The 13,769-nt window shown below is 35.4% G+C and overlaps 1 protein-coding gene across 1 annotated transcript in view; it reads right to left on the minus strand.

Moving 5' to 3' along the window:
• Positions 1-13,769, minus strand: part of LOC147071275 (uncharacterized) — a 329,897-nt gene that overhangs the window by 15,759 nt on the left and 300,369 nt on the right. Inside the window, exons 8-11 of the mRNA XM_085948056.1 lie at positions 8,854-9,134; positions 6,896-7,185; positions 4,697-5,144; positions 3,665-3,945 (exon numbers count right to left, since the gene is read on the minus strand). Coding sequence (XP_085804182.1) covers positions 3,665-3,945; positions 4,697-5,144; positions 6,896-7,185; positions 8,854-9,134 — 1,300 coding nt within the window. The remainder of the gene's footprint in view (positions 1-3,664; positions 3,946-4,696; positions 5,145-6,895; positions 7,186-8,853; positions 9,135-13,769) is intronic.

The raw sequence follows: 13,769 nt of genomic DNA on the forward strand, positions 1-13,769 counted from the left end.
ACATACATTTTTAATAATCATGTTGTTACTAAAGTGCCATAATCTCAGCTTGACATTATTGTGGACTGGCTACATTCTGCATAACTACGTTCAATTTACCATGCCAAGTAAATTATGATATATTCATTTTTAAAGACTTCGTTGTACCCATATGATTTGACAACGCTCAATTCATAATATTGAAAACATATAGCATTCTTATGAATACTGTTTAATCGATGTTGATAAACGTACGGATATATTAAACTGCATTACAGATAAGTAAATAATTAAGTAGTTTTTTTTTTTTTTAATATTTTCATTACGATAATTATGTAAAACGATGATGTAATGTAATTCTATCAACTGGGTATGTCATTATAAAATTGTTAAAAACAAATATATGATAGGATGATACCTACAGGAACTTGGGAACGATAGTAATACAATCGAATAGTAACTATTACATTATAAACGTTTCGTTAACCATTAATTTAAACACAATCGTATATATTATAAAAATATCGAATAGACATGATACTTAATCTTTGATCGATAATCATCGATTGCAAAATTGTTTATCTGATATTATATTATATACGAGTATATCGACATTGACCCAGAACGTGATATACGTATATATCTAATGGATTCAGGCCTTTCTTACTGTACCAGTCAATTAATTCACTAGAAATACTACATACACTCTGAATAATATTAATATGTCAATCGTATAATATGTTTAAAATATATAATATGTAAACAACTTTTTATAGTAGTTAATCAAAGTGTCGAATGTCACCATACAATACGTTTTATTTATTATATTATATAAAAAAAATATTTAGTTTTATTTAGAACACAGTAAAAAAGGTTGATTTATTTCGCTGCTCTTTTGTAAAAAAACAAACTAAGTAGTCTCAAAAGAAGGCAATACAAAATTATTATCATAATGAAAGTAAGCACTTGCTTATGAATTGCATGATGTTATGCAAAAAATAACCACCCCACAATTTAGTTAAATATTTACACACAGAAAGTAGTTTTTTATTGTACAACATAGCGTAAATATACAACGCCATTAAATAACTGGGATATTTATATATCTATCATATGTGTATGTGTGAATTGTGTCTCTAGCAAATTTTGTAGGATGGATTTTATGAATTAACAACCGAAGTGCATAATTTATACTACACAATTATGTGAAAATAGTTGTGGTGATTGGAAGAATTTATTTAAAAATTAGTATCATTCGATCGACATTTATTTTATTGTTACAACACTAAAATTCGTTTTACGAGTTGGCAATATACCTATTTAGATAGTATTTTTACCGATAAATCTATGAAAAACAGGTCGAATTGCTCTGCAGAGGTCTACTAGTACTTGTTCTACCTGTAAGTGCCCGTATATTTTAATGCTTGTAGTCAAATTGACTGTAGATCCATTTTGACACGATCGTAAAACATTGTATATCAAAAGATAACAAAATTGTGATATTGCACCAATTATGAAAATTAGTTAAATAAAAATAAATTTAAGCCTAGTAACAATGCGCAGTATAAGGTTGATCAAAACGCGAATCCGTAATAATCTTCGAAGAACATACTAAAATCGGGTGAAAAGGAAATGGCAGGGGTGGCGAGGAATGTGAGCGATTCTCCAAGTCGAGCGCGCTGCAGAGTGATGCGACCGGTTATTCACTGATGTACCCATTTACCAATAAGTAGGTATATAAGTAAAACATAATATTCATAACATTTACAAAGCTACGCAGGAAGTAGGGAGACGGTCTATGTACAAGTTTATTGTTTACGTAAAAAACTATTTAAATATTGTAAACTATTTGGACACCATTTTCAACCAAAACTGATTAAAATTTACAGATATGGATGCCTCAAATCGGCAATAATTAAATTATTTACTCTACCATGTATAGTACACAATATAACAACAGGGTGACTAATAACAATGCTCGTATAAATATATAAAATAATAATTGAACAAAAAACAAACACTTGACTAGATGTATTTAGTCGTAAGGAAAATGTGTTTTTGTTATTTACAAGGAGTGTTAAAATTGTGAAATATTTATACCTATGCAAAAACCATTCACAGTTGTTTAGAATTATGTCAAACCCAACAAAATCTATTTAAAATAGCTAACTCACAAATTTGTTAAATAATACTTTTAATGCTATTCGAACCGTAAAATTAATAGGATAATTTACAAAAAAACATCAACAGTAATTATTACAAGCTAAATGAATATTTTATTCAATAAAGTTATAAATATAAATTAACACTTCATAATAATCCTTAAACAGACATAAAACTTAAACTATAAAAGCTACGCATTCAGTAAAAGTTCGCTGATGTTTCGTGGAATAACATTTATTATATTTAAACATATCAACAATAATAATTAATTACAATAGAAAAATGACGTGATTATATTTCGCTATACAACATTTTATATGTATATATTAAAAATGAAACTTAGTAAGTTAATTGAATCACTGACATGAATATATTTTTTCATTTCTGTGACATAACTAAATTTCTGAGATATTATTAGTATAAAGATAATTGATTTATTTTGCTTGATGCAAAAAAATAGAAACTCAGTTTATGTCACAAAGAAATGGATCATTCATAATATGCCAGACCGATAGTACATATATCGATCAATGATAGGTAATAACATGACACTGTAACAATTTGTGTTATCTCCAATTCACATAATAATGTTATATGTAGGTATATCAAGTTCTTCTTGTGCCGAGGTATATTTTTAAACATATATGGTGGTTATAACATAACATGGAATGCTGTATATCTTCATTCGCTAGAGTTCCAACTTACAGTTTCAATATTGACTCACAAAAAATTAAAAAATCCACATTTATAATCTCACTCGTTTTTAGAAACACCTGAAAATCTATTGTTTTCTTTATCCACCCTAAGGTGTTATTTCTTCCCTTTCACCAAACAAAATAATAAACGTGAACAATAGAGAGCTACTTTTGCAAGTAAATTTAAGTAAAACGTTGAATAAGTGACAATAAAGTTCGGTTCGTTGCATGCAGACAAAATATTGTGACCACCGTGTAGGTTGCCAGGGGCGTACACGACCCAAATAAATAATATAAAATATTATTTTATATGGCATATGTCGGGTATGTCATGAAACAGAGTTTAGCAAAAAGCTGAATTGGAAATGAGCAGGCACGTAGCTCGCAGAAGAGACAAATTTACTCATCCAGTGGTACCCAAGAGGTAGAGAATGTCAGAAAGGTAGATTTACCCATACTTATAAAGGTAGGCAGTTGGATTGAAGAAATAGTTGAGTTTGGCGGAAGTACGTGGCAACGCAACGCACGAGTCCGAGATGAATGGAGATGCTGTCATCCACCAGTGGATTGATCCAGGCTGATGATGATGGTCGGATTCGAACTCGGGCTCACCGTATCACGATCGCAGTACATCGGTTCCGAATTTATAGCATTAAATATGCAATGCATATTGTTATAAGAAACTTTCTACCGCACATTTTCGGGTAATCTATTTCCTGTGCAGCAATGGAACACACGCATTTAACGCTTCAACAAAAGTCCAAGTGAAAAATTCAAGGCTTGGCTCGAGGCCTGCCCTGAACGAGGCAGATGTAGCCTGCACTCACATCGCATCCGCTGACGAGAAGGTTCATCAGCACACTCCCTGCTGGCGGAGGTGGAGGCTGCTGAAGAGAAACCTTTTCCTGGGGCTGACGTCTCGACCGGGACTTCTTCACAACGTTGATCCCGACACCAGCTGGACTGGCGGATCTCTTGGATCCGGTCTTATCGCATACGGCGCTGGATACTGTGGTGGGAATTTCTCCAAGGTTTGTGGTCTGTTGGCGTTTTGAGGGTAACGGTTCCAACGATTCACGTTGGTCTGTTCTCCACGTGTCTATGGGACCTGTGGAAAATTAACAATCAGACATATTTTAGAAAATACGTTAAAAATATATTATATTTTGTATTTGAGTCATTGAGAACCAAGAGTTTATAGAAAACATGCCTAGAATTTTATGGTGTTACATAAGGCCGTCTACAATAAGGCCGTGGTACCAAATTGAGAGTTTCAATGGTAGTGCTGGTTACTGCTTAACTTGCATAGTTACCTGTTCTGAGTTAATGATTTTTTTTTATTAAATTGACTTGCTAACGTATTACAGTTTACCATATTGCATGCGAAGTATAATCGATAACTAGCACTACGATCTAAATTCACAGTTTCGTACCGCTGTTTCACTGTAGTGGGTATAACCATAACAAAACTTTAGATGTATCAAAGAAAATAACCAAATTGAAGTTATAGTTATACCTACTGTGTGTCCCAAAAGTTACTATACAGTGATGTTTTAGTATTTTTTAAAAATACTTTACATATTATAATCTCCACAATATTTTTTGAGACACCGGAATACTATAATATAGCCACATCTCTGCCACTGCCAAAAAGTATTAGTGAGTGAACACATCATTTGTTTTTTTTCTCTGACATGTCTCCCAACCGAAAAAAAATCACAAGCAACAAGACAGTGATTATTGAAAGAACAAACATTTGAATGATTCTACACACCATAGCGAACTTGTAATGTTTTCAATAAAGGCTCTTGGCATATCATCAACAAAATAATATAATATAAATACAAAGCAATACTAACTATTTTCAACACCGTTAATACAAATAGGGGAAACATCCACATCGCCAGCTGGCGATTTGCTGCCCAGATCAGCGTCGCGGTCCGTTGTCGGGGAAGCCAGTAGCCTGGCCAGATTGGAGTTGGAGACAGGTCGATCGCTCGATGGCAGCGTTCTCGCGCCCCTCCTCGGCATGTGAAGGGTGAGGTGGTCGGGCAGAGCGCCCCACATAACGCGGCCGTCAGCCAGGGGAGGAGGCTGTTGCTGCTGCAGGTGATTCTGTCTATGGTTATGGTGGTCGCCCAGGTGGATGGGCAGCTGATCCAAAGGACCCATCGGGATGTAGGGGGCCCTGGCGTCGAGCTCGCCCTCCAGACCGAGTTCTGTCAGCAGCGGGCTGGCGTTGAGTTCTTCCTCTGGCAGCGAGCCGCCCGGACTGCATAGCGAGGGTAGGCTGCCGACGTCGGAGCTCTGAATTTAAAGAAAACACAAATTATTAACTAAAACACTGACGCAGTGTTCCAACAGCGATGTACACGCTGCATCTGAATTTACGGCATAATAGTTATAAAATAATCCATTGCATCGGGCAAAATGGCGTGACATATTTTCCCGTCGTATACTGGAGTTAGATATAGTCTGACCTGTCAAGGCAGGTGCAGCCAAATGAGAACAATCGTAAAAGAATATATTAATACTATCGACCGAAGGTAGGTACTTGATGGAATTTGAATTTAAATCCATTAGAATGTAAAAGAATATACTTTGTTTTGACCATGTCCGATCCTAATAGAATCACAAGGGCTTCCGCAGTGTGGAGGTTTGTATTTGTATATAACAGATTTTTGTATTTACGAGAAATGGATGTTAGCCACTTGCTCAACCTATTAGGTCCATACTCTAACCCCATAGACGAATTGAAAAACGATAATATGCGTATTTGCCAGACCCAGGATTCGAACCTGGGACCCACGACATTATAAGCCAGCGCGTAAGCATCTCGACTATTGTGGTCGTCTGAAGTAATGATTAACAATAATTATTATAAATTAGTCTAGTGGAATGCATCTGGTATTTAGTTTTTCTCTTTTTTATAATAAATATGTGCACGTAATTAAATTAACATTACATTGTATTTAACATGGTCTTGTATACAAAATAGGTACTAACGTCAAAACCACAATGCATTATGTTTTCTTATCAGTTATCGCATTACATAATATTATAAAGTTATAGGTAACAAGGAAACTAGTCTAGTACGGTTGCGTTGAAACTATTTCGCAGAGATATGACTGCAACCAAGTGCCTTAAGAGGAAATAGAGAGAACGAAACTTGTATGAGAATATAAGTAGAGCACAGAATAAGAATACAAACTTGGATTATTTTGTATCCAATCCAATCGTTGTCCACTAAGATGAAAAATATACAATGTCCCTGGACTGTCCAATTTAATGATACGTAAGTATTATTGTACTACTATTTCAGTTAATTTTTCACTCACAGAGTACTTATTACGTTGACAGTTAAATAATAGTGGAATGATTAATGGCATTGTGGGATCGCTAAGCGATGTTAATACAATCCTACTAAAAATAGTAAAATAATAATTGTAATGTAAACATAATTAAAATAACAATATGGATGGGTGATTAACTGATTAATAACGCATGACAATCAATATGCTGTGATGGATGACTGGTGAAAATTTCAATATTTATTAACAAGTAGCAATGATCATCCCATAATAATTCCACAGATGATTTACCAGACAACGATCATAATAATTATAGTAATCATTGTAATAATTATATACCAGTGGCGAAGACTCTATACTATGTAATTATGTAAACTAGTTAAAGCCTAACTTTGCAGTTATAAATTGATTGTTGTTTTACTTGCCCAATTGGACGTGTAATATCGTATAAACTAACACAAAGAAAGATTTAGCTAGGCAGACTGCGATGAATTGAGTAATTATTCACGTATACGAAACATACATACCTACATATTATATATACGTTTTGTAAAAAAAAATGTCAGAATCACCATTATACTATCGTGTGCCCGGAGGCTGTAGGTATTTTAGCCTATCATTTTTGAAAAAAGCGAATGAACAACAGGAAAAGTATAATCAATTTAATATTTAGAAGATAAAGATGTGATATGGCTGACATTGAGAATGTTAGGTGAATAAATTCGTTTCAGTAACTAGTCTCATCACCTTGGAGACACACGGCGACATCGCAAGCGGGGATCTGCTATCCGCATCGTCGTCTCTGTATGAGGGGGTAGCGAAGGGGTCATCGTCAGCCCGGAGGTGGCAGGACGTCCTGTCGTCCGAGTCTCCGGATCCGACGAGATCCGCGAAACCCTCGGGCAGGAGGCCGCAGTAGTTGTCGTTGCCGAGAATGAAATCGTCGAACATGTCGAAGGGGCTATCCTCCAGGGGGATGCAGACGTCGCCGGCGGTTGGCGCCAGATGGGTCAGGTCCTCCGGTTCCTCCTTCAACACTGGAGACGAAAATAAAATTCATGAATTATAGATATTAACGTATACCGTGTGCCGGACGAGTTACGAGTATGAGTCCCATAACTAAAATTGAATAAGTACACCTGCATTATTCAAAGACAGACGACTTGTGGAGGATTAAATCTACATAATTTAAATCGCATTTTAATAGATTATCATAATATCATCACGAGATATCATTCGACAATACACTAACTTGATTGTTTCTGCATTTACTCCACTAATACAATCGTGGCCATAGGGCATAGTATAATCTCGTTAACCTAAAAAATATCTAATTCAGATTCGTATTAATGCACCAAGAGGGGAAGATATTTCAGTAAAAGTGTTCGCGGTTTCATGACAAAAATTCTGATAGGAATCAAAACAAGGTACTGTCGATGACATGTCATTATACGTATAGTATACAATTGAACGCTTGTTCTGCACGGAACTTAAACATGCTTGTAAAAGTGCAAACGAATTGTGTAGTGACTTTATATTTGGTTTTTGACAGGACAGAAGGGCGAAGAACACACTAAAAACAATTGCATGGAATTTAGAAAGTTTCCAAACAATATAGGTACATTTTGTATGTAGTGACTTCCCACCAAAGTGTATTAGAGCAATCAGTTATGGGCAGTCTATTTGTCGCAAATCGCAACACTTCTCGTTTTTTTCCATCTGATTGATTACGAGATCGAAAAGCAGTGACACAATCGGCATTTTACCGTCGTGCATTATATCGAAAATAGACAGTTGCATGACAACCAATGACAAAATTGGACCAACGCGATTTTTCAATCTCTAATATGCATTCGCATTCCTTAATCAGTTGATAAGAGATCGCCGGGTTGAGATTTTTATGAGTCACTACTCACTTGTAAATTTAGAATGATGGAGCCAATTTAAAACTTAAATTGCATAGTTAAATAATGTGCTTCAAAACTCATCTCTGGTACCGACAAAATATCTTACGGTGTTATTTTCTCCTAGATTTATTCTGGTACTTATACCAAGTAAATCAACATTTCAGCTAACGGACGGAGCATATAGACCATGCTTACACAATATTTAAAATCGCATCAGCTCAATATGTTAAGTGCTTGGCCAGAGTGAACGCGCGGGCAGCGGGGCAGCAGCGGCGCATGAAACTCAAACGTATAACCGTGTGTGAAATGCCCAAAAAAAGACACTGTCTACGAACATTTCACACACGGTTATACGTTTGAGTTGCGCACGCCGCTCAACCACTGTATTCTAGCACTAAAACCCAAAGTTTGTCCTGGCTTTAAAGGCACGACAACGATAGGGCTCTAGAGAGCTGATTTTTTTTTACTGAAGATGTATTGGCTTATATGCAGATCAACGCAACAAAAATGAAATAAATTTTATTCACGACATATGAATATTATTCAGGTTTAATAAACCCCGAAATTTAATTTCAATAAATAAGAAATACTAAGATAAGTTCCTACTCGTTCTAGTAGTTATCATTAATTACAAATGATAGTTGCTTGTCTTTTTGAATTAATGTTGCATAACGCGATCCAAATAACTATAGGTAGGTGGATTGTGTATATAAATTAATAAACTATTTAATTATATTGATAGGGATTTGCGCATAGTCTACGTTACGTACTTAATAAAAAAAATGACTTTGAACTTACTAGTGAGACCCGGCTCCTCCTCGGAGAACATCAAGAATCCCTTGTTCATCTCTTCAGTCCTGGGGGCAAAGATCTTGGCGGTGGCTGGCTGCGGGCCCTCGAGGACGTGCACTATGGGCGCGACCACCGGGGCCGGGATTGGCGCCGGGGCTGCAGCGGACGGTGAGGCTGCCGGCGTCTTCACGCTGGCGCTGACCGGAGCCGCTGCCCGCTGCTGCTCTTGGAGGGCGGCCGCGCGGGCTTGGCTGCAGGAGAGGATCTCATCTCTGCACTCGACCCCGCTGCGGACAAGAGGAGAAATATCGCGATGCTTTATACGGGAGGGCGACCTGGCTGACTGAGTTCATGATAAATTCAAAATGGTTCTTTATTCTTTCATGTTTATATATCCATATCGAGAATATGTCTTGTCTAGGAGCATATGAATCAAAACATTTTTTTCTGTAGATACTGATTTTGACAAAATAATCGGTGATCCGAATGATTTAATAAGTCAAAATGACTGATCATTTTATGTCTCACGTGTAGAAAAACGTTACTTTAAAATACCGTGTAGCCGGTGTAGCGAGTCGGGAATATTTTTCACATTTCACTCACATTAAAGGTACGATGGCAACACTGCTAGCGCATCGAACGACATTTCATACATGCCGACAAACTAACATATAAATATAACAATGGCCCATTTTAATAACTAAGTACCTATTTGCAATTTTTTCTATCACGTCCCGACTCGCTACACATAGTCATTGCTTTCTACGTCTTCAGATATAAATTAAATAACTTTACTTCTGACCAATACTCTATCATAGACCAAAACAGTATAATAATATACATATATTGTAATTATTACCAATTAGATATGCATTTTTCTATTATGTGAATACTTATAACGTACTTAATTAATTGGGGCTCCATTCAGTTGGTAACATTTAATTAAAGGGTTTTTTTAATTCATTCATTCATTTATTAATGAAAAAATATTTTTCTTTGAGTATTTTAGTACCTCACCGTAAAAATACAAGTGTTGGTGTTATTATAAGAAAGGAAAACCACCTTATTTAGATGTAATGTTTTAGTCAATCTTCATAATACTATTATTCATTTTATGCAATCTAAAAAAACTTGCGAGAAAATAACAAGATAAATAAAAGAATCTTTTATAATTTTTGTAAGACATTTATTTCTAACATTAAGTGAAAAGATTTCTTAACTCTAGTTTGACACTCTATTTATATTACGAAGCCCACGCGACTTCTGAAATAAAAATATTTTCAATACTAACAATATGTTTTAAAATTCAACAGAAAATAGCAAAGTGCTAATTCACGATAATGGCTCATAAGTCATATTCGATTATTTCTTTTTGATGTTATTTCTTTCAAAAAAAAAAATACGTTATAAACGTGTCAAGGCAATAAAAGTAAACGAAAAAATAAAATAAAAACACAGCGATATGCCACACTGTCTTTTTCTTCATAAAGATATTTGTTATGAACGAACAACGCTGGATAGTTTGAATTGTCTGTTGTTCCAAGGTGTATAACTAACCTGACATTGATAACGCTGATTGGAACGGCGATAGCCAACTTCAACCAAATTGGATTGGTGATCGATATATTCCACTTAAGTGAGCGCAATTTTACATACTATTTTGTAATTTTTAGAATACTCATTTGTTGGACGCTGTTCTTACTGTATGTAGGTATCAGTCTAGCTTTATACGTTTTCTATCAATAATATAATAAGTATATAACTTTTAACACTACAACATGAAGTCCAATAACAGTATTGTAGTGAAATCGTATTGTAGTAGTACAAGTGAAACAATTATATAAAGATCAGGACAGGTTTTGTCCGCGTTAATTTGATGTTCTAGTTCAGTTGAGAATGATTACACTACTAATTAACTACAATTAATTGAATTGCACTTTGAAGAACTCCATTATAATATTAATAAATCCAGACAGAAAGGAGACGCTTTCGTTCCTTTTTTAACACTACAACAGGCACTGTATTGCAGTAGTAGAAGTGAAACAATCACATAAACACCCACGCTTTGAGAAAATCACACATGACCTCATCGGGAATCGAATCTAGAGCCCTCATATGAGAAGCCAATGCCTTACGCAATGGATTAAGTAGGCTTACTTCATTATTTACAGTTTATTTTTTTTGTTTCTCTGAAAAACCATTGTAAACATCTTCTACGACCATGTCCGATCCTAATAGGATCATATGGGCCTCCACAGAGTGGAGGTTTGTATTAACGGATTTTGTTTTTACGAAAAATGGATGTCAGCCACTTGCTCAACCTATTAAGTCCATAATCCGACACATACACAAATTGAAAAACAATATGTGTACCTACTCGTCAGACGCAGGATTCGAACCTGGAACCCACGACACTATAGGCCTACGCTTCAGCCGCGCGGCCAACGTGGGGGTTGTAAACATATTGGGATCATAATTTCTTATGTCCACAATAAATATAAAAAAAAACGAAATTGAATTAAAAGATTAGCCGAATAATGCCATAGGAAAATGATATTATCTTAAAAATATAACGTAAAATACTATAAAGGTTTAATTATGGAAGATTTATTGAGTTCAAAATATTCTATTTGTTTGTGGGCGTAATATATTTTTTAATTACGGTCGGTTTGTATTTTAGAGATTTTTTGGTCCTCGAAAGTTTGCCCGGCTGTTTCACAAACACAGAAATTTAATCAAAATACAAAAATAGACGCGGAATTGTTGAGAAGCCACAGCAATAAGCCCCCCCCCCCCAGTGAGGAGTACGTTTTAATTAACAGGTATGACTTTTTGCTGCTTATATTTGGTGAAAAGAGAAATAATTGAACATTACATAATTGGCAATTTCATTAAACTCTTCCACTTTGTAAATATTAGTTGCGAAAAAAACCATTTCGCAGGACTACGAGGAAGATGCCCCGAAAGATCGCCTTACCAACATTCTCGAGAAATGACAGCGGTAACCATATTTTTTTTTATTTACGATGTAGGTATCTACTCATTTTCAGAGTGCAATGAGCCAACGGGTTAGGTTACATACAATAGATTGATAGTTCGCTTCGAAGGGATTTTAAATAAACGAAATAATATTATTGGTGTAAGAACGCAAGATGCCGTAAAATATTGGGTGGTAGTTTCGTTGTGTTTGGACATTTTAATATGAGTATTAAATTACATAAATTAACGGGAAGAATAATGACTACATTTCATAATGTGGTAAATAAATATTATATATTATTATGATCATGTATTTCCGGCGTATATCAATGATTACCGAACGGGAAGAGCATTTAAAATTTCTGCTAGAAGCGTAACAGAAAGAACTACAAAAGAGACTTGGAAGATTGCGCGTTTGATAACATACATGCATCCCTATGCGTGAACTAAAAGTCTGCTCAATTTAAACCTCCCTTCAATAAATGTAGCAAGTCACATTCAGTACTCACCCTTTAAATATCTTTCTAATGTAATGTTATGGCACAGCAGGCGAATTTTGTTCAATATATTTATCGTCGGAATTAGGTTTATCTGAGATTGTTTCATCCGCGTGCAGATTCTACAATAAACAATGCTTACGTGTCTTGCGACATTATGTATGTATTAAAACCATTCATGGCAAGGAAAATTTATTTAACAAAAAATAGACTAATACCTCGTTTAAACGCGGACATTATCTACGTATTAAAAAGAATATGCACGTGTAAACACGTAGGTACTATCGTGCAAGTTGCAAGACTGCATTCACGGTTAAATAAAGTTCGGAAGCTTCTGAATTTTCAGACATAATAATCGGTACTTGCATGATGGGTGCGCATGCGCAGTATAACGATAGTGACGAACCTGCCGGAAGAAATTCGAACGACACCGCACAGAATATTTTGACATTTACCGATTATCTACGAACTTGTCCGAACCAGTCTGTCAAATAATAGCACTATACAATGACAACAACATCGTGTCTCGCTTACGCTTGAAGAATGAAATTGGAGAGACAGTCAGCACTTTTACGTGTAAACCATTATAATCGCGATAGTTTAAAATACACAGGCGCAATAACACTCCAACAAAATGTCATTAAAACAAAAGAGATTTGCTCATAGTCTACGCATTAATAAAATATAATACGAGCCCTGAATAAATGAATAGCCACGAAACGAGATGAGCGCACCCAGAGATGTATAAAAAGAAAAAATATCAACAAGCGTAAGTATCATAGGTCATCCACAAGACATAAATGTATTAATACATTCTTGTTTTTGTTATCGAATCGAAAGAAAAACTAATTATACTTACTGAGTGGCAGGTATACTATTAGGTTTCCAGGTGTATTATTCTGGAAGGCCGGATTAAAAATAATAATTTATGTATCAATGTGGAACCAACTAGTTCTGATATGGATAACGTAACCGGCTAGACTAGATGCAACATCCGAGATTCCGAAGAAGAAAATAAAACCGGCCATTAGTCATCTGATGTAGTTATATACCATATCACAGATATTAACCGCGAAATGATATCGATTCAATCAGTTCAATTAGTATTATTATACTTCATAACTCTAAGACCGGTCGCACATACAGACACGTCGAATTTTTCGGTGTGGTTTTGTTGTCATTCGCAAAACACACGTAAATTACGCACATATCGCAGTGCGACATTTTTGGTAGATAAAAACATCAGCTTGTCGCATGTGACAAATTTCACTCGACACGGGCCGCAGGTTAAATAGACGGCGTTGGACCGAATTATGGGTGTGTAAACATCGTGTAGGGAAAACCAACTACATAATGTAAATTTGTGATAGAAATATTCAGCAATTGTCATAAAATGTGTTATTATGCGTCCTTTTTAATGTTTTAGTAAGCATGCGATGTTATGCA

The sequence above is a fragment of the Rhyacophila brunnea genome, unplaced genomic scaffold, assembly GCF_057557595.1.
Source record: "Rhyacophila brunnea isolate RB1 unplaced genomic scaffold, BYU_Rbru_1.0 scaffold_20, whole genome shotgun sequence".
Lineage (NCBI taxonomy): Eukaryota > Metazoa > Arthropoda > Insecta > Trichoptera > Rhyacophilidae > Rhyacophila > Rhyacophila brunnea.